Source organism: Cryptotermes secundus, unplaced genomic scaffold (assembly GCF_002891405.2).
Source record: "Cryptotermes secundus unplaced genomic scaffold, Csec_1.0 scaffold685, whole genome shotgun sequence".
In the NCBI taxonomy this organism is placed as follows: Eukaryota; Metazoa; Arthropoda; class Insecta; order Blattodea; family Kalotermitidae; genus Cryptotermes; species Cryptotermes secundus.
Genome location: NW_019734365.1, coordinates 544,015 through 568,350, shown reverse-complemented (window position 1 = coordinate 568,350; position 24,336 = coordinate 544,015). Strand labels below are relative to the sequence as shown.

The 24,336-nt window shown below is 37.1% G+C and overlaps 2 protein-coding genes across 2 annotated transcripts in view; one reads left to right on the top strand and one right to left on the bottom strand.

Annotated features, from left to right (window-relative positions):
- Nucleotides 1–7,904, top strand: part of LOC111868906 (golgin subfamily A member 4) — a 49,861-nt gene extending 41,957 nt beyond the window's left edge. Inside the window, exons 14-15 of the mRNA XM_023859997.2 lie at nt 4,258–4,347; nt 6,702–7,904. Of these exons, the coding sequence (XP_023715765.1) occupies nt 4,258–4,347; nt 6,702–6,725 (114 nt within the window). The 3' untranslated portion in view covers nt 6,726–7,904. The remainder of the gene's footprint in view (nt 1–4,257; nt 4,348–6,701) is intronic.
- Nucleotides 7,905–9,590: 1,686 nt separating this feature from the next.
- Nucleotides 9,591–24,079, bottom strand: LOC111868907 (transmembrane protein 177). The gene is made up of 5 exons (XM_023859998.2): nt 23,837–24,079; nt 20,762–20,990; nt 13,821–14,111; nt 13,165–13,305; nt 9,591–11,621 (listed from the first exon to the last, which is right to left on the bottom strand). The coding sequence occupies exons 1-5, from the start codon at nt 23,992–23,994 to the stop codon at nt 11,418–11,420; spliced, it is 1,023 nt and encodes a 340-aa protein (XP_023715766.1). The 5' UTR covers nt 23,995–24,079; the 3' UTR covers nt 9,591–11,417.
- Between the last annotated feature and the right edge of the window lie 257 nt (nt 24,080–24,336).

The following is a 24,336-nucleotide window of genomic DNA, read 5'->3' as shown; positions in this document are numbered from 1 at the left end:
ACAAACTTCGACTGCACAATTCCAGGAACTAAGCTCTATTATCGCTTTGTTGATACTACAAAAGCAATTGCATAAACAATGTTAGCCTTGATCTGTAGCTGAGAGCGAAGACACTGAGCTTATTTTCACTCGTCCAAATCAACATTCCGAACGAGGTACGTCACTTTATACTGAGATAAACTTACTAGACACAGCAACTCCAATGTTGCCGAGTGTCTCCATCCACCAGATTGAATTCAGGGGTGTCCAAAACGTATGAATTCTCGCAGAGAAGGAAAAAAATTGGCAAATTTCTTTTTGGAGTCAGTGCAAAAATTTTAACATGTTTTATACAATCTGTAAATTACAATATCTGATTCTATATTCTTTCGAGAAAAAAACAGCGTTTATTTCGTTCGATTATCACAGAAATAGCAAAAATAGGAGCAAAATTAGTAAGTGACTACAATTTTAACGAATCTCAAATAGCGGCCCTTTAAAGAATTCCGTACCGCTGCCACAACCTAAGTTTAAAGGGCCGTAGGATAAAGGTTAATACATATGTGTAATACAGAACTACTGAATAGCAAAGAGAATATTTAGACTAGGCATGTGCAAGTCTTGAACTTTTTAGATAGAACTGAGAAAAGAATTTCTGCATCTGCGCTCATTCAACTTTCAGTCATGAACTTTGAGACTTCTGGTAACTGCGTTTGCTTTGCATGTTGCAGTCTCATGGCAAAAGGGATCAGTATCCTATTTGCCTGAATGGAAGATGGGCCCCTCTCCCCTGAGATTTGAAAAACTATGGATCATCATGAATCTGAATGCTCTGTATGCTCTCTCTTCCTCAAAAAATAGAAGTTCCCTCACGTGCATGCACACACATCCTCCAAAAAATGGCTACACTCTCATAGAACAATACAGTTCAAACCCTGGCATGAACATGCTAAAACTTTAAAATGGATTACAGCATCTGTGTGTGTGTGTGCATGCATGAGAGTGTAGCCATTTTTTGGAGGATGTTACAGCTCTTCACTGCATGGAGGATGGAGTTGAATGGTTGTGTCATTATACAGGTGGATGTAGATGATAAGGAAATATATATTCTGGGCAACAGTTAGCTCCATATTTCTTCCTCCTGTTCTCGGTATGTAAATTTGGAAAGGTTAGCTCAGGTAAAGTAGTTGTCTCTGGCTCTAATGGCAATTATTGTGGCAATTAGGAACCATGCTGTTGCTGAATTAATAACCTAAATTCAAGAAAAGTACAATTCATTGTTCACTTCTGCATTGCTAATATCACTGTGCACTGATTAAAGTTAAACTGATTTATTAGTGTTTAGTATATTTATTACAGTTATTCACATGTGAAGCTTTAGCTTTCGCTATAAAATGTTATTAATGTACAGTCACTTTATGAAGTAAAATTGAATGAAATTATGCTTTTATAATAATTTAGTTGACCCTTTACTTTTAAATAATGTCTGTGTAAAGATAACTTGTATTTGAAGTCTTAAATTGTTATTCAGATATTACATTTAGAATTTGAGTGGAATACGGTAGAAACACATCCAGCTCTAGTGAAGTCAAATTTCTGTCTGTACACACAAGCTACTTCAAGCATGTCATCAAAGAAGTCATATGCCAGATACAAGAAGCTTCTTGTGCTTGGTTATTTCAAATGCATCAACTGGGATCTTGTCACCAAAACATTCTAGAATTTTCTGTTGTGTTACAACCAGTCCAGAAGCAAGGTGTAACACAACAAATATGTACATTTCAGGGTATCTGAAGTTATTTCCAAAATTTTTAATCAAAAAATGCATATTAGTAAAATAATAATAAATTTATCGATCAAATAATAGTTCAGTAGACTGTATGTAGGTGATCTTTGGACTGTAACAGGAGTAGCAAGTGACAGAGACAGAGACATGCAAGTCTGAAACCATGAGCTGCTACAAGATTACCTGGAGTATGATCAGAGTTAGGAAACATAGGCATTAATTCACCGCTTTACAGTATCATGAGATTCTTTGCTAACATAGGTGTTGTCCCACATAAAAGTGCCAGATCATGTCAAGAAAATGAGGTATTAATGTAAAAGGGAAAAAGTGTCAGAAAGTATTTAGTGCTGCAATTGTGATAGGTGCTTTAAGATTATAGTAAGCAGAATGACACAGCACAAACAGCTGAGAGTGGAAAAAACAAAAATAAGAACTTATACCAAATCCATGTGAATATTGCCATTTGTACAGATTCAGAGAGAATTGAATGGCATTTTCATGCATCATAATTGCTCAGTGAGAGGCTGAAATTTAAGTCCAGCTTCTGCTGGTATATATGAATGACACGGAGGAATACTTTTCTATACCATGAAGAACTTCACTTTTGCAAGAAGCTACCATTACATTTTGAGGCATTGCTGATGAAATACCCATGTACCTTTATATGCTATCCAGTTACACTGTCAGTGATGTACGTTCAGGACTGGTTGTCATAAAATCATTAAGAAGTGAAAATATGCATGTGATTGTAATGTTGATAGAGTTGGCAAATAGCCCAGAACTACCACCATATGTGATACTTTAAAAACTATGCTGAAGCACAGCTGCCTGTGGAATTAGTAATCAGATGTCAAACTAAGAGATTGATCACCAAATGCATGTGCTGGATGCATTTGAAGATTGTTTAACCCTGGATAACCGATCTGTGATTCATGCTGTGAATACTGATGGTGTCACCACACCTGGATGGATAACTTCGTAAGTGTATGTTCTAGTGAATAAGCCTCATAAAAGATTATTTGAAACAGTTGAATTCCAGACAGCTTCTGGCAGGGTACTATGTTCCGACTCCAGTTGGAACAATGTAGAATCCCAGTGTAGAACTACTGTGCCAGTGGATCATATCATGACACTGGATATCTCCAGAACTGATAGTCAAAGAATTCTAAATGTGCTAGATATCTGATGAAATGGATGGAAAGGAGGAGGACGAATAAGAAGTTTGAAATGTTGGCAGTGAACATAAGAGTGTAAGTACCGAATGTGAGACAAGATGGGTATTGTCAAGGTGCTGAAGCTGAAACAGATGGTTGGAATGGTGAACAGAGTGAGACTAGTGAAGATGACTATAAAGGTAGTTAGTAACTTCAAGAGGAAACTAATTCAATAAGAGTCCTGTATAATATTGTGACACGAGGGCTCAAAGCCAAAATTCTGGAGCAAGAAGAAACAGCCATTGCTAGGTTGCAACATGGTAAACATGCAGTGGCACTATTGAGCAAGCATTCATTACTACTCAGCTGTCAGTAAGCATCATGAGATTGCAACAGAAGTTGCACACAACAATAGAAGAGCTGTTGGAGGCATTGTTTTCTGTGGGGTAAGCGCCAAAGCTGTATACCAGGAACTGAATTGAAGCTAAGGAGCTGAGAAGGTGAAGAGACACTTGAGAGTTACCTTCATGGATTAGTTGTGAGACACTCGCTGGCCGGTAAGGACATGATCTTGGAAGCTGAGGAATATACAGAATTTGGAGCCATATTATTAATGAGAAATTTGGGGACAGTGGGACAGTACATCAGATATTTATGTACTTCAAAGAAACCTTTCATTCAGTTAGGAGGACAGTATTATATAACATGCTCATTGAATTCGGTATTCCAGTGGAACTAGTTACAATGAGTAAACTGTGTTTAAAATATGCCTATAGTAAAGTCCCATATCTGCTGTATTTCATATTCAGAATGGTCTGAAACAAGGAGATATTTGTTGCCCTGTCTTTCACTTTACATTAGAATATACGATTATGAAACCAAGCAAACCAGGGATGACTGAAATTGAATGGGACTCATTAGCACCTGGTCTGTTCTGATTATATTAATTTATTTGGTGAAAACATAAATGCCATAAGGAAAAATGAAGAAGCTCTGTTAGGTGCTAGTAAGGATGTTCATGTAAGAGTAAATCCAGGAAAGACTACCGGTAAGTATATGTGCATGTCATATTACCAGAATGCAGGACAGAATCATAATGTAATGATAACTAACACATCCTTAAAAATATGGCAAATGTCAAGTATTTGGTAACAATAGTAACAAAGAATAATTGCATTCACAGAGAAATTAAGAGCAGATTAAATATGGAGAATGCTGGTTATATTCAGTTCAGAATCGTTTGTCTTCCTGTCTGCATTCTCAAAACATGGCTGTACCTGGTTCTGTAAAGAGTTAAGCAATTTCTTATTAAATAACATAGTATAATTTGTTATTCAGGTTCTTGCCCGTGTAATTGCTGCAGTTCTCAAATTTGATACAGAACAGACATCGAGAATACTTCAAAAAGAAGAACAGAAACAAACTTTGGTAAGTTATTAACTAGCAAGACGTTATAAGTATATGGAATACAGAAGTGAATGTGAAGTTTCATTAAATACACATGCATTTCCTCTTAGCAAATGATGCCATATTGCCTGGGAGATTTATTTGTGTCTGCTTTAACCCTTCCAGTGCCAGGTTTTGTCTTATGTGTGCATCCCCATGTACTGAGGCTTTTTCTTTTCCTATGCTAAAAACATGTCATGGTACAAAATGGTTTTAATACACCTGTGCTAGGATTGTATAAGCTTATGTGTGCCATTAGAAAAAAAAAATATTTTGGCTAGGTGGCAGACCATGTATTGATGCTGATCAATCCTAGCTCCTCTTTTATTTGGAAAAATCAGTGAAAAAGCCAGGTCAAAACTCGTTATAATTGCCTCTGAATGAGGACCACTCCAAGGCTGTTATGACTGAGTTGCCTGGTTCAGGCTTCCCTACGGATGGGATGGCATATATATGTCCGCACTGGGGAGAATTCAAATTTTTTTCCAATTCCCAGCATGGGATGTGCAAGCCATTTCCACAAGAGAGTCTTACAAAATATTCTGAAGTGTACGGATGTGACCGTTGCATGCTCCGAGACCTAGTTTGCAGATCAGTTAATAAATTTGAATTGTAAGCATTAACGTACAGTAAATTAAACATTGTGGCTTGGAGAACAATAAGTGAATCAACATCAAGCTGACCAACTCCCAGAATACAGCCTAATCCGGCATTGCTACCCTGAGACTCATGCTAACCAACTCCCAGAATACAGCCTAATCCGGCATCGCTACCCTGAGACTCATGCTAACCAACCCAGCTAGTTTCCCATACCTATACCAACCTTTCAGTCTATGAGGACAACTTGCAGTGGTCATCATACACTATCCTAAGGTAGAAACAGGTGTAGCAGGGATAGCACCGTTCTGACTGAGCTGTTATAACAAAAACAGATTGGAAAAGAGCAGTGTTACTATACACTCACTCCTTCAGCTCATGGACACTTGCAAAATGATGGCCCCTAAAAGCATCTGTGGGGAGCCTAAAGACATAAAAATCCAACAAAGTGAGGACAAGGGTGTATCTCAGTGTTCTAGGATCTCAGAGTGTAGCTGCTGGACTGTTTTAACAGTTAGAGCAGCAGTATAGGGATGGACACTGTCATACATCAATACATTTTTTTTACACTTGTCCTGGCATTTACTCTGAATTGCTGGCTTGAGCTTCTTATGCAGCATCTCACTGTAATGTGCATTGGCTATCATTCCTGATAATATTCAAGAATTGGTCCCTGCAAATACCAGAACAGCATAAGCATAATTTTTCCTAATTACGTTTGAGATTTTTACTTTTTTATTGTCTATATTGGGTGTTTCCATTGTGTACTTTGATATTTGCTCTGTGGCTTGTAGTGGTGGATCCACATTGTCACCAGTGACAGTATGCCTCTAAAAGATGATGTCCTCCCACATTACTGGTTTAAAAGGCAGTTACACCTATACTTTTCTGTGAGTTATTTTGGAATCCACCTTGCACAAACTTTACGGAAGTGAAGTAGTGGATGATTTCATAGGCAGAACCATGACTAACCTGCACTTGGTTTGTTGCTTAATCAGCAGTGATTCCTCTGCTGATTAGAATTAGCATGTGCACTTATTCAGCACTTCCTTCAGTAGTTGATGTTGACATGTGTTCTGACCATTCTTTGTCAGTAACACTTATTCAGCCATTTTTGAACATGTCAGTGCATTTGTATATGCTTCACTGCAGAAAAATGTTGTTGCCATATTGTACTGATGGTGTACCATAAATTTCTGCAGATTATGCCTTTGAATCCCCGCATACTGCTCTTAGTTGGTGCATGTGATAAATATTAATATCACAAGTGAATATTAACTGAACTGTAGAGGTCAAATAAGTAACTACAATAGGAAGGTTCCATGATTATGGTTTTGTGTGCATTCAACAGTGGGGCTGTTCACAAAGAACATATGAAAATTTTGTGGATACTTTCCAACCTACCCTTGTAGATAAGAGGAAATGGAAGCTTAGAATAGCCTTATGGACATAATTCTGGATGTGGATGATAATTAAGGTCATGTTGTATCCATTCAGTTCTAATTGTAAAAAATAGTTCTATGTTCTGCCAAAATATAGATTTTGTCCGTAACATTTTCAATTTTCACCTTGTCTGATCCTGTTGTGGTTGTCCTGCATCCATGTACCTTGAAGCTTGACATCTATTGCTAATTTCAGTGTATAATGTTACATCTTCATACCAACCCCAAGTGCTAATTTCACATGTTGAAACAAAACAGTATCATTGTATTTTATTTTATTCTTTTTCTTTTATGCAGTTGGGTCAACTGGGAATTTTATGATAGTTGGATACTGGTTGGCTTCATGGTGGTACCATTTAACCAGCTAGACTCTTCACTGCTGAGATCAAGAAGATACTAATCTTATCAAGGAAGCTGACGTCAGCATGTTAAAGTGCTTTGTGATCAGAGATATTAGGAAGCAGTACATGACACCTGTGTGTTTAGGTGTTACTACAGATGGAGCATTTAAAAGGAGCTTCAAGTCTTTGGACTCCATACTGAAGGAAAGGAAAATTGTAAATAATCAGGATAGGTCACATACCAAGTATATGGGAGAAAAATTTTGTAAAAAATATTTAAAATTTCTCATATATACATGGTATACTTAGCATTGCCTATATTACAATTATTGACCATACCGTCATCACAAACTGTTAGATCCTGTTGCCCGTAATATTTTCCAAAAAAAATACATTTTATAACTTAAGGGAGTACACTTCATAGACACATACAGTTTGATAAAAGTTTGCTGATAGATGAAACAAAGAAACTAGGATGGCAAAATATTTTTGAACAAATTTTTATTCTGTAATCACTGACAAACTACTGCATGATTTGGCATGTTTTAACATGTCTGTATTATTAATAATTGGAAGATTCTGTCCATACAAGCAGTGACCTTACCCAGTATCATAACAGCTTGCAAATTCTGAGCTTAATTCTTTTAAAATTATGTAAACAATACAGTAAGTCTAATATAAATAAAATTGTATATCAGCGTCTTATGTAAATTGGCCATACATTTATGCAGGGCCATAATAAAAACTTTTGTAGGCCCTAGGCACTAATAGCTAGGAGGGCAAACAAGTTAGATGACTTTGCAGAAACCATCATCCCAGTCTACATAGAGAGGCCTAGGACGTCTGTATATAGCCACCAAAATTTGAGATTGAAAATTGGATGCAGTTACAATACAGAAATTAACCTTAACACTCTGCGAACCGCGCATGCATTAATATGTTTTCCACTTTTAAACGTAGTGGACTGGTCGCGTATTAATACGTTTTTAGAACACGATAAGTTACAACACACTATACATCGCTTTGACACCACCCAGCTTGCAGTAGCTGCCTGCAGCTGCGTGATAAGCCTCTGGAATGTTTGCTGACTAATCAGTTATGTGACCTTGCTGTAACTATATGCCCCTGCAAAGGAAAATAAATGCCTTTATTTCTTCAAGCTGTACTTAGCAAGCTGTCAGTGAGTAGTGCAATATGCGAACATATAATCCTGGGAAACTTACAAAGTATGGCCTACTTGTTCGTGTAGTTACTGAAAGCACTTCAGGCTATATTGTAAATTTAGAATTTTATTCCGGTGAAGGAAAGAAATTACAAGAAACTATTCATTCCATTTTGGAACCCAACCTTGATCAAAATTACCATGTCTATCAAGACAATTATTATAACAGTGTGGCAACTGCAGAATACCTACTTTTGAGAAAAGTATGTGTTTGTGGAACAATTAGGGTGAACAGAGGCCTTCCTCCAGATCTGAAAGAGGAATGTAAATCCCTGAAACTTGGTGAAACCACATTCTGGAGGAAGGGGGATATTCTTCAGTCCTGGAGGGATACTCGTGTTGTGAATATGATTTCCACAATTCACAATTTGAGCATGGTTGATGTTCAGAGGAGACATAGACAGGTAAAGAGGCCTGTTTGTATTTCCGAGTATAATATGTTCGTGAAGGGAGTTGATAGAGCTGATCAGTACTTGGCCTATTATTCTCTTCCTTGGAAAACAATAAATGGACAAAGAAAGTTGCCCTGTGGCTTATAAATTGTGCCATTTTCAATTCATTTTTGATTTTCAAAATCTAAACCCTCATTCAAAATTGAAATACAAGGCATTTCTGCTGAATGTGGCAAAAGCCTGGGCTACAGACCACACGGTGGCGGCAGAACCGGCGGCAGACACAGTCTTAGTGCGACTGGGCCCTTCTACTCCCACCCCACGCAGGCCTCATGTGGACACCCCTGGGCGACTCTCGGGTGATATGCGGAAACATACCCTTGTGAAAATTGTGAAGAGTGAACATTCCAAGGGGAAGCATCCTTCTAGGCAATGCTGTGTTTGCGCAGTTCACAAAAAAAGGACTATGACTGTCTACATTTGCAAGTGTGTAATGCCACTTCACAAAGGGGAATGTTTCCAGAAATATCACACTCAAGCACTTCTAGGAGCATTGGTAAATGTTCTCCAAAAATTTTAGTTCATAAAATTAATTAGGAGATTTTATATTAATTTTTAACATGAACAGTGCAAAAGTTAGGGTAGTAGGTATAAAAATGCCATCTCCAGGGTGATTTAAATATTTAAATTGTCGGTCCGAAAGGTGTTAAGGTACCATAAAATGCTTGAAATTTCTTGAGTGGCTGAGCAGCTATTGGCTTCTCAAGAAGGATTCAGCTCCATTGAGTTATTTACAATACTTTCTTATATATACTGCATGTATGAGAAAAAAAAAAGGGAGAGAATTTAGTCTTTAGATTGAGTTTCTTTGGCTCAGGGAATTGCTGTGTATTTCTTTCTTTACATTTGCATAAAGTGTTTTTTTTTTTACATTTTTTGTTAGCAAATTTTGAAATCAGTTCATCAGTAGTTAATCTGCGAAGTAATTCACACTCAGCTGAAAGCAAAGAGTGAGAGGATGGTGTCCTAGTCTAGTTGCTGATTTGCTTCAAAACAAAATGATCTTTTACTTTCACGAGTAGCTCCAAATATAGTCGAATAAATTCTGAAGGCGTGTTTATGTTCAGGAAACTGTTCATCAGATTGTCAGAAATGTGAGTCTCCATGTAAGTACAGTATTATTTTAGCAGCTGTTGTAACTTCATGCACAGGTACCTCAGTTGTATTACTGTCATGGAATTAGGCCTATTTTTTTTTTTTTACTTTGGCATTGTTGTAAAATCTTGAAAAGTGGTCAGTTTTTGTCCTGTAGACCCTAGTCCAGTGCGTATACTGTCATAATATGGCTATGGGTTTATGTGAAAATGTAAAGCTTGAATCCATATCTTGCATAAAATCATATTTTGGAACAGATATGACTGTCAGCAAACTTCTGTGAGTGCCTGTTCACCCTCTCAATGCTACAATTATTCACAGGTACTAAAGGAGAATTTTCTGTTAAAATTACAGCTATCATTGTTGAATATCAGACAGTTAGTGCAATATCAGTTAACTCTTTTAGTTATAACGTATTACATTTAGAGGTGAATTTTATGAAAGTAAAATTGATACACTTTACTAGAAAGTATAATTTACTGTTTTCACTCATTTAATGATTGCCTTTCTAAAAGAGGTTATGTTTTGTTAGAAAGTGTTGTTCAGAGAATGCCCCACTGTTTCAAGAACCTTATTTTTTTATTAAATCTATAAAATTGTAAAATATATAATATGCATTATCTAGTCACAATGCAGTTTTTGCCCAACATACTTAGTGCCCAACACTGATTCCTTATTCTTTATTCCAGTCCAGAAAGAACTGATATAATTGAAATGTTTAGGTATGACTGATTGGTTTTCTTATTGTTATGGATCATTATATGAGAGTATATTTTATGATGTCTCTTAATTTAATGAAATTATAAGTATGAATGTATACATGGCATGGTCACAGACAACTTTTACCTTTATCTTTTAGGTATGAATTTAATGTCATTCTTGAAAACTGGAGGTATTGGTGACAGAGTTATAAAAGGCACTTAATTTGGAGTCAGTATGCTTGAAACTTACGCATATGTTTTTCAGAAAAATGCTAGACCTTGTACAGAATATTTTGATGTGCTATAAGATTTCATTCCATTATACAGAACATGGTGAATTGGTGTCAGAAGTTCCCATCTTCACTTCAGATTTTGATTAGGAATTTAGGGAAACTGGTTTATTTTATACCAATCATCATATTTATCAATGTATGTCCATTCTTACCACTATGTGGTCAACTTTATTAAAGACAAGGTTTGTATTTATTTTGGTTCAACTAATGTATTCAAGTTTTCATGTCTCTTGGATCAAGTTGTTATCACCTAGTCGTTATATCTGTGGCTGATCAGAGATCTGTGGGATACATTTCCAGAGTTTCCTCAATTTCATTACTGTTTTTTGTGCATACTCATCACCACAAACACTGGCAGCTGAGTTTTGCGGCTTTATGTATACAAGGAAATATCAGTCTTATGACATTAGGCACAGTTGTCAGCTACAACTTGTCATTGCTGCTTAGTTGAGTTGAGGTTTGAAACCCTGAAAAGGTCAGTTTGTTTTGTAATTCAAGCATTCCATCCCATTGTTTGGTTAACTGCTTTTCAGATCTCCAATTAGAACCTCTTGATTTTCTATTCCATCACACAACCATCTTCCTGTGCCCTTCTCTAGACCGTGGAAGGTTTAGTGGAAATTTTTCATACTGTGCAGCATCATTTTGGCCACCAGAAATATAATATGATTTCCCTGGTACTGTACCCAGTCTCCAGCAGTAAGAACCCAGTAACACCTGAGCTATAGCATAGCCTGTGAAACAGGAATGTTGAAGGAGTTATCCAGGATGAACCAGAACACATTCATGTAACAGAAAAACTGTATATTTGCTGGATACACTTCTGTGTTACAAAATCAATTAATATTGTGTTCTGTTTTAAACAGAAGACGCTTGTCCATAAACTACAGTATGGTATATTAAAGTTTATTATGAAGGAGAAGCAGCGGTAGTATCTGCATTATGTGAAATGGTCAATTTGTCTTCACTAGTAACTTTTGTAGAGCTGTGTTTGTGTTGTTTCTTAAATTCTTGAAGCTGCAGCTCACAGTATTCTTTCCGAAGTGTCAGTGGCTGATGTAATTGCCTCATCATATACTGGTCATTGCCTGTTGCTGTATATAGTTTCTCTCCCTGAAATGGTAACGTTCAATTTCAGTATACAGTCATTCCATTAACACTTCCCCTATTTCTGTCATAATTTTCACTTTTTTAGTGTGCAAGTAGGAGTGAGAAATGCATGGTGGGAAAACCTCTACAGAAGAGATAACTTGGCAATTCCAGGTGCAGATAAGTGGATAACATTAAAACAGATCTTGGAGAAATGGAAATGAGACATCCTTTGTTCAATTGTGATAATGTAGCTTCAGGTTTCATACAAGCAGGGAATTTATTTACTAGCTGATGTTAAAGTATGATATTAGGCATTACATAAAACTCCTTGTGTAGAATGCCCAGCAGTGTCAGGAAAAATGTGAAGTGTTTGCTGTTTCACACATCTTAGGAATTCCATACAATGCTGCACTTAATACTGGCAAAGTGTTAAGGTGGAACTGAACAAGTGGAGTAGGCCTGAAAACCTATTCTCTAACCTAAACTGAGCAATGCTAACGTAACTTAACAAATTTTTTTTATTCCTAGTGGGGTCAGACTAAGTCCCTTGTACTGCGGCCACTTCTGGCCTATTCCCCAGATGATAGGTGAGGGTGATTGTGGAGCAACTGGTGGAATGAAGATTGGTAGGGGAAACCAAAGTACTTGAAGAAAACCTGCCCCAGCAACACTTTGTCCACCACAAATCCCACTTTACCAGACCCGGGATCGAACCCAGGCTGCCGCCACGGTGCGAAGACAGAGAGTAACCACTTGAGCTATGGTGCAGCCCTAACTTAACCTAACACAAGTACTTACTTTTATATTCAGATCAGTTTTTTTTTCAGTCCATCAGGAATTTGGAAAAGAGTACGGCTAGAACTGTTCTTCTAAAAATATCCTACATTTTTTACTTGAAATTGTATGAGCTCTGAATTCTCCAGTGAGAATTATGCAGAGTGTGCCTGGACTTACTCCAGTGAATTATAATGTTTATGCAGTAAGAAGGATGAAGCCTTCAAACTGGCAGTTTTGGGTGCTGACATTAATAAAAACCTCAAGCAGGGAGTGACAAAGTATCACTGATGAAGAAATGAGATATGTATTATCTACAATTTTCCCATGTATCAATGTCCTTTGCTCAATGAAGTAGGCACGAACATCACACTGAAACAGCAAAAAATGGTATAGGACACTCGGCTTATTAATATAACACTCTGCATGCAGTTTAAATATAAAATATACTTGAATTTATTATTAAAACGGTATCAGAAAATGCCTTTTGGTGCAATTTTTCTAGCTTTTTGATTCAGCTGTATTCTGTCTTTCATAATTATAATTCATAATATATACACACAAACACACTGGTTCATCAGCAACATATTGTTTCAACTGTCCAAATCACACAAAGACAGGAATGGTGCCTAAGATACCTTACTGGAAACATCTAAGGTATAAGACTAAATTTTCAGTACTAATTTACTTTGGTTTCAGGCAGGTTCATAAGATTTCTTTCTTCCAATGAAAGACTTTGCCTTTAAAAATCAAAGGCAACATACGGTCTTACAGATAATCCTTCGTTTACCTTCTTCCCCATCAGTTTCCTGAGAGCAATATTTCTCTTCAGCAGTTTGGAATAGAATTCGATGCCTCCTTTAATGTAGCTTTCTCCCAAAGCACACATCTCTTTATCCACTTGAGTCTCATAATGGACAGTTGTGAAATCCTAAAATTAAGATTCTTTTATTATACACAGTGAATGTCACAGATGAAGACTAATAGCTAGTCTTAGTAGTACACTTCTATTCATATAGTTCGGTGCCTGACTCCCTCCACAGCTGTTTAATGTAGCAGTATTCATTCTTTTAATTAGAATAATATACAATTTAGCAAATTCTGTTAAAATTACCATTTTCATCTTTCAACAAATGTAGCTTTACATGAAAGATCAGTATTTTATGAATAGCAGCTGCTATTAGGCTCAGACTGATGAAACAACTTTCCTATTTTAAATGTTGTTTTCCTTTGTTCCTGTTTAACTTACTGAAACAATTTTTCTTTTTTGTTTCTCATGGCTCCTAACATGTCAGATGTCAAAAAATATAAGAACCAAAGGTTTCAAATATGATGTGCTTCAAAAATCCGTTTTCTTTGCACCTTCTGACTAGTGTGAGACCAACAGAGGCAGGAAACATGCTTTGAATGTGTTAAGAACTGAGGTTATGACAGAATTCACTATACCTTCATAAAAGCCCAAGATCCAAATCCAAAGAGACCAACCAAGGAATACAGAATGGCTCGCAGTGCAAATGGTTTACCAAATAAACCCAGTCTATTATTGCAGTTAGTTGTAAAGGCATACATGGAAATAATAACAATGGCTGGAAAAGCACTATTCATATAAACATAAAGGGTTTGTGCATAAGCAATTTCTCTGCCAATTGCAAACTTCTGTGCTTCTTCACTGAGCACCATTGCTGACAGCAAGTCCTTGCCAGCCTCAGAACCCCAAGATACCTGATCCAGGTTCACCTAAACAATACAAGTTACATCAGCAAAACAGCAGCTTTCATTTCATGCAAACAAAAATTAAACAGTAACCTTTCATAATTGATTTGTATTCACATGTTTATAATTGCAATATATGTACAAAAAATAAGATTGGAAAAGTGTACATTACAAGGGCCACAAGGATCAACTCAAATTATATAAAATTCTGCCATTTTAAAAAATGTAATTAGAAACATGTTCATGACATAAATAAAACATTTATGTTATTAAAACTGCTGACTCCTGTCTAGACCCTTTTGATATATAAAAAAGTGTGGAAATGTGTTAGATTTTTAACTGGAATGCTTATCTTAATGGTCTAATAACAGCCATGTTCTTATTTGTCACTATATGATACTAAAGGCCTCCTGTACAAATTATCATCAGTCCTGTCTAAGTATTCTGGAGCTGAAGGAAGTGACAGATGCATGCCAAGTCCATAAAAACATTTTTAATTTTTTTTGTATATATTTGCAAGAAGAAGAATCTTTTTACCAGCAAATTGGATTTAAATTTGAGGAAGAAAGTAGTGAAATGCTATATTTGGAGCATAGCTCTGTATGGGGCTGAAACATGGACACTTAGGGCAATAGATCAGAAACATCTGGAAAGTTTCAAAATGTGGTGTTGGAGAAGGATTGAGAAGATCAATTGGACCGATTATGTGAGAAATGAAGAAGTGTTGCAGAGGAATATCCTACACAAAGTAAGAAAACGGAAGGCTAATTGGATTGGTCATGTTTTACGCAGAAACTGCCTTCTAAAAGAAGTTCTTGAAGGAAAGATAGAGGGGCGGATAGAAGTGACAAGAAGACGTAAGAAGATGCTGGATGACCTTGGGGACAGAAGAGGATACTGTCATTTGAAGGAGAAAGCTCTAGATCGCATTAAGTGGAGGAATTGTTTTGGAAGAGACTGTGGACCTGTCGTCTGACAGATTATTGATGATGATGATATTTGTATTAATAACCCTGGAAACATTAACCTTAACATTCACTGCCATGAGAAACTAAATTCTCAAGTGTACAGTATTCTGGAAGTTTAAATTTCCTAACTGTAACAACAAATACATATTTTATTCTCATACTGATTCACCATTAATTCATCAAAACACACGTGTCCCTTTAAACTAAAAAAAAAAAATGCTGGTAAATAAAGTTGAGTTCAGAAGCTATAATTAAAGACAAGGAGCTGAGATATTACACACATATACAAATAACACTAAAGTGGGTCCTTATCAATTTATTTGTAGTTTATCACTTTATATAATGACACTGTCAATTCAGATTATATACAATTGAATGACTGGATGACAGTGAATTAGTGGGATGAAAGAAACTCATGAAAAAGGTTATATAATAGTAAGTGTCCTAACCAAGATTTGAACTGGTCACCTTCAAAATACAAGTCAGAGGTGTTACTGTTTGAGCCAGCTTGCTCAGTGGTCAGTTGTCACCACTGTATGGGATATCCTTAAATTATAAATGGGAGATATGGAAGATACTGCAAATAAGTTTCAGACAGACACCAGAAGGGGTGGTCCACTTGCTTTGGGGTTAGGAGGAGCTAAAATCTCACCATGCAGAAACAGCTTGTTATGAATTGTTACACATGGTCACAGATTTCGAACCTCCTAAGCAATAGAAAGGGCTGTAGATCTTTGTCTTTTCTTCCTCTACACTACATGTTTTGGCTATAATTGGCCATCATCAGGTGTATTTTTCACTACGTAGCTGTCACACTGCACACAGTCCAAAATCTAAAACATCAGCCTGTCACTTTTGTTTTAAAATCTCGCCAACACGCACGTCAATTTGATTTTGGAATTACAGTTTAAAATTTAAAGTTTTAAATACCAGGGACACCTGCTCTTGTCTACATGTGCTGCAGCGGCTATTTCTTGTTTTCAGCACCGTTCATGTATTATTCTGTGCAGGCTCTGTGTGTGTGTGTGTGTGTGTGTGTCACTGCTCATCTTTAATACTTTTCTTGCATTCACGATGGCATTTGTATTATTACATATAGAAGTGTATAGTGCAACAGGATGCTTAAATATAATAGAAAGGGCATCCAGTAATGTGGTTGGTTGAGGCACTATGCTGTAAGCAGGAAGGTTACAGGTTTGCCTCCTGATATCATTGGATTTTTAATTGACCTAATCCTTCCAGCTGCACTATAGCCCTGGGACTTCTGGGGATAAAGGGTGGCCAGCGTGTAAGGCTGATAACCTCACTACTATCTGTGAGCCAACTGCCTACAAGATGTGGGAGTAGAGATGTCTCACAACCCTATGGGCCTCCACTGGCTGTTACAAGGACAGCTTTACCTTTTCTTTTGCCTGTGCAATAGAAAATGGGCATCAGATTTGGAAAATGTTGGAAAGTGAAATATCAGAAATATCTGTAAGTCAGATTCAATGAAGAATAAGGTAATTAAGTAGATTTCAGTTACTGGGAACACAGGTTAGATGGAAAAAAGGTGGCACTGATTCAGCAGATGATTATGCATTTTTCCTATGGAAAGTTGGAGTACATTGGCTACATATACAGGGAGATCGAAAAGTCACACTAAGCAATTATACGAGGGTTGGAACTTTAATAATGGCAACTATTTATTTATAACTGATATAAAATAGATGCATGTTTCAAAGTTTTACTGTCCTTCAATGTAGTCACCAGCATTGTGTACAACCTGTTGCCAGCGATGTGGAAGTCATAGGATACCTTTAGCAGCGCCTGTTGTGTTGATAGTTTGAATGGAGCAGTCTACTGCCTGAAGAATCTCTGGAACAGTTCTGAAGCGAATGCCATGAAGTGGTTCCTTCCTCTTAGGAATCAAGTCGAAGTTACAAGGGCTTAAGTCTGGGGAGTATGGTGGATGGTACAGCACTTCCCAGCCCCATCGATCGAACAAATCAGCCACAGCTTGCGCTGCATTCGGCCGAAAATTGTCCTGCAAAATGATGGGGGGGGTCTGGAGAAAGTGTTGCTGCTTCCTTCTCAAAGCTGGCCACAGGTTGTGTTCCAAAAATGAACAGTAATACTGCGCATTGACAGTCTGCTGTCAGGGAACGGTATGCATTAGGATAACACCATCACAGTCGAACATGAGAATCACCATAACTTTCACATTGCTGGGGTTCTGATGTGCTGTTGATCTTCGTGGTGACCTGTAATGATGCCATTCATTCGATTGGCGTTTCATTTGTGGCTCGTATGATTTGGCCCATGTCTCATCCAGCGTAATGATACGGCATAAGAAAGCCTCTCCTTTGCGCTCATAGTGCTCAAAGTGGTTATGAGCAGCATCGTATCATAGCCATTTCTGCATTTCCGTCAAATCATGCAGAACCCATCATGATGCAATTTTCTCATGCCCAGGCGTTCCTTCAGAATGTGAAGCACAGTCGTATGCACTAACCTTGTCTCTCGGGCCAGCTCATGAATCATATGGCTTCGATCTCACTCCAGTAATGCGGAAAGAGCATGCCACATTTTCGCGTCCCTTGTTGAAGGCTCTTACCCACCTTGCCACTGTTCTGTACGGCAATGCAGATTCCCCTCAAGCCTCTTGAAGACCTTGATGACCCTGTTGTCTGTATGGCCTCTGGCACATTCAATCTTTATCCAACTCCGTTGTTCCTGTTTCGAAAACATTGTGACAACACTACATTAGACTGCCAGCTAACACAAGGCTCTATTCTTCTCGTCACTGTGCATGCGCGTGATGTGGGAAGGGAGAGTCCATTTGCTCTGAGGCGAGGTACGTATGTAACTAACATGTGGTATAAGCGACATTATTTCTTTCCTTTGCATGGCGTCTCTGCAGCAGTGTTGATACTATTAAAGTCCCAATCCTCGTATTTTGCTGGTTTAATGCACAAACTACAAGATATACAGCACTTTCTATTAATGTTTATAACCTTACATCTTAGAAATGCAAAATCAAATCATGTCTTTACATCATATGTTCAAAATGGCTTCCCTGTTCAGCAATGCATGCATGAGCTCTTTTTACCATGTTTGAGGCCACTCTGTGGAGCACCTGTAAACTGATGCTGTTAATCGCCATCATGATGTTCCTCTTGAGGTCATCCAGTGTATGCAGATTGTTTTTATAGACAATTCCTTTGAAGTACCCCCAAAGGAAGAAATCTGTGGGTGACAAACTGGGCGAACGTGGGGGCCACAATCCTTTCTAAATGAGATGGTCACCGAAAAACTCGCACAAGAATTGCATGGTTTCATTAGATGTGTGACATGTGGCACCGTCTTGCTGCAACCAACACTTACGTTCATCAACTTCAAGAAGCGCAATAAAGTATGTAATGAAGACTTGGTACACTGGACTGTTCACTGTTTCAAAGAAAATTGGGCTCACTATTCGACGACGTGATACAGCACACCACACTCCAATTTTCTTACAGTGCAAAAGCTTTTCATGTAACACGTGGATTTTCAGATGACCAAATCCTATTGTTTTGACTGTTCACGTAGCCACTAAGGTGAAACCACACTTCATCTCTGAAGAAAACCTGATCAAACTCTTCAATTTCATGAAAACTCGTTCTTTTGAAAACGACGTGTCTATCACACACTAAACAAAGCTATCCTGCAGAAGTCATATGACTGATACACGACAGCATTTCTACTTCTTGTTAGTATTCCTACATCTAGTGGTAGGAGATATAATTCTGTTAACTGCAATACAGTTTATAACACCTTTTCGTTTGATGTGCGCTACTTCTCGATCTCCCTGTAGATTAGAAGGTGGCTTATGATCCTCTCTATCTCTTTCCTGTTGCTCCCACTTCGGAGCATATGGCACCCATGAAACATTTTGTTTCACTTAATTTATTAATCCTAAGACTCCTGGAATGGGAGATAAGGCTGTTGCAAGGCTGCTACCAACACAAACACAGACGTCCATGCCTTGAATGGGATCTGAACCCATGATCCCAGTGAAGACAGTTCATGCCTCAGACTGCGTGGCCACTGTGATCGGCCAGTTTATGACTAAGTTAGGCTAATTTAAATTAAGGGTTTCAAATCAGATGCTTTATTGCTCTTACTCTGAACTTTGCTCTAAAATAAGCCATTAGAAAGGCCCTTAAAAAACCGGGAGATTGGAACTGAATGGGACAAATCAGTTTTTGGTGTATGGTATTGAGGTTAATTTATTCAGAGAAAACTGGAACTAGTATATGCTAGTAAGAAGATGAAACTAAATGGAAACAAATTCATGCTTTATTTTATCACAATGCAGCACAAAATAAAAATATCTATAAAGTTTACAAGTAATAAATCCTTTGAAAGTGTGGAAAAGTCCAAACGTCTGTTGGAAATGACAGTAACAAACGAGCACTGCATTTATGAAGAAATTAAATTAGCTGACTGCATGCTATCATGTAATTCAGAATGTTTTGTGTTTCTGTATTTTATCTACCTGAACATGCAAAGACCGGAATATACAATATCATAGATTTTACTTGTTGTTTATACGTCTGTCAAACTTTGTTTCTCCCTTAAGGCAAGACTATACAGTGAGTGTTAAAAAGTGAGGCAGTAACTGAAGGCTTTGTGGCGGGGAGACTGCATAATAAGGAGTACCATATTTTGTAATTTTATCAAATATTGTGAGGGTGACCAAATCAAGGATGATGATATGAGCAGGGAATGTAGTATGTATGGGAAAGATGAAAAATGCATACAGAAGTTTTGTTGGAAAACCTGAGAGGGGAGAGACCACCTGTGAGACCTGGACATGGACAGTAGGATATTAAATAAATCTTGAAAAAATAATATGCTATGAGGATGTTAAATGGTATGGACCAGTGATAAGTTGCTGTGAACCCAATAATGATCTGAGTATTGAACACAACAAACAATACAGTACAAAGATGGTGACATAATTATGGAAGGGATGCTATGGAGGGCTGGAAAAGCAAAGCTTGATTAGATTCTGCTGAAATGAATATAAAGATTAAAAAAGAATATTTATTTTTCAAATGCAAAATTAGAATTTTCTTAAATGAGTTAAGGGTATTCAAGCAAGAATATTATGTATATATTTTAACTGAAAAAATGTATATATAATCACACTCAATATATCATACCCCTGATATAAAGCAGGTGTTGAGTAACACCTTCAGGCTATACAATATAAGTAAAATTGACATTTATCTAATTTTGGAATCCTTGTTATTATGTATGCAATATTTATGCTGCAACTGAAATGCATAAATGAAATTCATTATTTTGTTCTGTCACCACAATATGAAATATGGCTACATCATATATTCAATTTTACATGTGGCAACAAAACAAAATAAATTTCACATACACAATATGACGCTAAAATACTATATTTCTACATACATGAAATTTAAGGTACATTTTTGCTGTTTCAACAGAATAATCCCAAGCTTAGGGAATCCAGAAACATACAGTCTATCCACAGTGGACTATGGACTTCACCATCTAAACCTGTACACTACAAGGAACGTTGAAATACAGTCTTATGTTGTAACTAAAACATGTAATCATATTGGAGGACATGCTAAAAGCCATGCTATAATGCGGGTCTACTATATTATAGAATTCAGCAAACATTATTTATTGTACAGAACTTACAAGAACATGAGCCCGATCCACATCTGAGGTGCTGTCATATCCAAAGTTTGATGGAATTCCTATAATCGCTCCTGTTGTTGTTTGTGTGCATCCCGCATGGAACATGTCATATCCAAAGACAGTGAATGGCTTAATAAGTCTGCGGCTCTTATCAGATATCTGCATATCATCCATGACATCCTCTACGCGTTTCTTAACTCGAGCTGGGAGTGGGACAGCTATTCCGAGTCTGTGAATTAAACATAAGCCATGCTGGTTGTTTCCATCAGCTTCTGTTGTGTCTAGTAGTATTCTCTTACACAATACACTGAACTAACAAAAATGTGTGGCTCAGTGGCAGAACACTTGTAATGTCCTTAGAAGATACTGGTTCAAATTTGGCTAGGTGTCTGGACAACTCAAAGTTTTGTGTACTTATCGATGAATATCAAGATTTTACCTTAAACAGGATTAGTACCATTTCATTCGACACAGCTCTTAACCCACTAATACAATCTTCCCACCATTTCTTGTTTAGTGTACACATTCCCTATGGCTTATGCTGTGGTATGCTGGTTAGCATTCTTTCATGTTTGAAAGATCTTGGGTTCAAATCTCAGTCCTGACTTCCAGCCTGAGGTGTGCTATGGCTTTCCTAAGTCAAACCAGGATAAGGAAATATCTTGGAACAGACGATGAATGCTTCCTTCTATATCCTTATCCATTCATCATTCAGTAATCCTTCCATTCCAGGTTACATGACATAAGCAGTAGACAAAGCATTGTTGAAATAGAGAAACATCCCCACCAAAACTGGTGTTAATGTTAAAGCTGCTAGATATGATTGCACTGACTCACCTTTTATTGAATTATATATAGTATAACCCAATGAGAAATGGTAGAATATGGCATCATTTTGTAGATGATGGAGTGGGATATCAAAGGCTCGGAATATTTGTTTGTAGTATAACCTTCACAGACAAGATGATTCTATCTACCAAAGAGCATAATTTTATGGAAGTTACCACATAATCCATTAAATAAGGTAATCTGGCCATCTGCCTGCGTTTATTAAACACTGCCATCTGACCCGAGATATAATACTTGAAATTATAAATATTAATAATAATGTAACTTAGTAATTTTTATAAATTTTCAAAGATATATCAAAAAGAAACGTTTAGGACCATCTCTTTTTTCACCAAGGGCTGGGAAAGCCTGAGACTAAAATATTTAAAAAATTACTATGAATAATATTTGGACCTGATACTAACTGCTTGAAAAACTGAGAAAATTATGTAATAGGTATTTTACTTATTAACCTCTTCTAGTATAATCTGACTACATATGTTCACAATGAGCTTAAACATGTAACTTGCACCATGGAAACAAGAAATAGTCTCTGGGGGAAAACCTTGAGACCAAGGATGACACTTTCATTATACTGGAGAATATGACGGAATGCATTTAGTACTATTCTGTTTCTGTATGTACATATTTTGTTCATGTAATATGATCTTAGTAACTTATTCTCATGAAGTCCCTTAGATATTGAGACCTTTCCTATGAATGCCCACTCAGAACAATAGTGTCAAATACATCTTCCACACTCAAGCGATGAGAAGAAAGAAGGCACAAACATGTAATAAGATCATAAAAAATGTAAAGTTTTTTAATTTTAGGAGCTCCCAAAGTCACATAAAATCTCTGTTTCATGATATATTCATAGAATATTTGTTTCAGTTTAGATTCCACTTGAATTTCAGCATAAGTGTAAAACAAAGAGTAATACACTATGCTGAAATTGCCTCAATTCTGTTAGGCTTAGGATCAAGCTGTTTTTTAAGTCACAATTTAGGCACATCCAATGTGCCTTCATCATTTGTTACGTTTAGGTAATTCTAGATATAAACACACATAGACATAACAACTAGTCTGTTTATGGATGCTGTTACCATGATTGTTATATACCAATACTGAATTGTTTTTATAGGTGTTCAGAAGTTAGCTTTGTTGAATAATACATTTCAGAAGGCATGAAGGATAAAGAGAGCAAGATCCTTTGGGATGATGGGTTCCTGCTGCCACAAGAGCTCTGCTTTTGCTCTTGTTATCTGTCACGGATGGGAAAGAAAACAGTATTGGTTGTCAAATTTCTGTTTATTTGCATTCATTTTGTAAGGCTCGTAGTTCTGTGAAGGATGTTTGTGAATGGGTATGCAGCTACTTGGTTTCATTGAATTTGCTGGCAATGGGTTAAGAGGCTACTTGAATCTTCAGTTGGGTGACTTTCTTCAAAATTGGTACAAAGACACTATACATACTTTCTCATATGCAATTAACTTTAATTGTGTCTTGCATATGAAATTAATTCTTGCTTTGTGACCAATGTTGGTTACTGAATACTGAACAACTATGAAATCCGTAGAAGTATATCAACATTTCGGCCCCTGCCGTCCATACCATTATTTTCTTCAAGATACCACATATGCATTTTACTTGTGGAGATTGCCTCTACAAATTACTGAAATATTATCAAAACCATTAGAAACTTTTAAGAAAATGGCAATTTTGTGTTTTGGGGCCCCTGTTTTGGAGTGATAATGTTCACATTCACCATGTGCCAATTAATGGAATATACACCCTTAAATATGGAATGTGAATAAAATCCAACAATTCAGTTGATAGCAAAAGTGCACATACATACAAACAAATGGCACTTAACTTTCTTTTATTCAGGGCAGCTCAATATTAGTAAATTCATCAAAATCTCGAGATCTATTCCTTTTTGTACAATCAAAATAACTTCTCGTATACACTAACTATATGTGGAAGTACAGTTGTACTGATATAACTGTCTGAACAACCCCACTGCTTATGATAGCCTCTGTCGATGCTAAATTAACTAGCTAGTTGGCGCATGGGTGTCCAAATTTCGTTCTAACCAATACTTTGTAAAAGGTAGAAATCAGAACCGACCAGGTCTAATTAATCACCAGCCCCTAACATATGGGGGAGTGGATTTATCACTCACTGCTCCCTTAACCTCGGAGTTTACTGGGAACCAATACTTGGTACAATTATAGGCTTACTTACCCATACATCTGAACAATTTCTTTGTATTTATATAGTAAAAATGTATGAGACAGGAAATTTGCTGATGGTATACCAATTCCTAGAAAACATATGCCTCCGAATACAAACTGTCTTCCCTGCTGTGTACGGAACCATGAAATTAATTTGCCAGTTTTCATTTTCAAAATTTCTATCTATGGCCGCCCAAACCTAACCTCCCTTCCTATCTCTATCTCAGGATGCTCAGAATTCTTCGGAACGTTCAGAATTCTCTGATTGGCTCACACTCATGCGATTCGATTAATTGCGATAGGTGTATTTGGATCAATTCCAAACATCTCCAGACTATCTAGTTCATATAGGATGCGTAAAGATGGCAGTTCTGCATACTTCCACTTCTCCTTATCCCAGTTTCTAACGCCTGCTATCTCTACCTGTGCTGCTATGACCTCACGGTCCTCACAATCGATTCGCAATCGCTCAAACGCGCTCAAAATCCTCACCATTCCTAGTGTACATCC

Bases quoted from the DNA above. Each gene is read 5' to 3' on its own strand.
- LOC111868907 (XM_023859998.2), bottom strand. From the start codon at position 23,994: ATGAAAACTGGCAAATTAATTTCATGGTTCCGTACACAGCAGGGAAGA. The intron at 13,306-13,820 runs GTATAGTGAATT...TCTTAATTTTAG, and splicing joins GATCTTGGGCTTTTATGAAG to GATTTCACAACTGTCCATTA. The intron at 11,622-13,164 runs GTAAACGAAGGA...TTACCATTTCAG, and splicing joins GGAAACTGATGGGGAAGAAG to GGAGAGAAACTATATACAGC.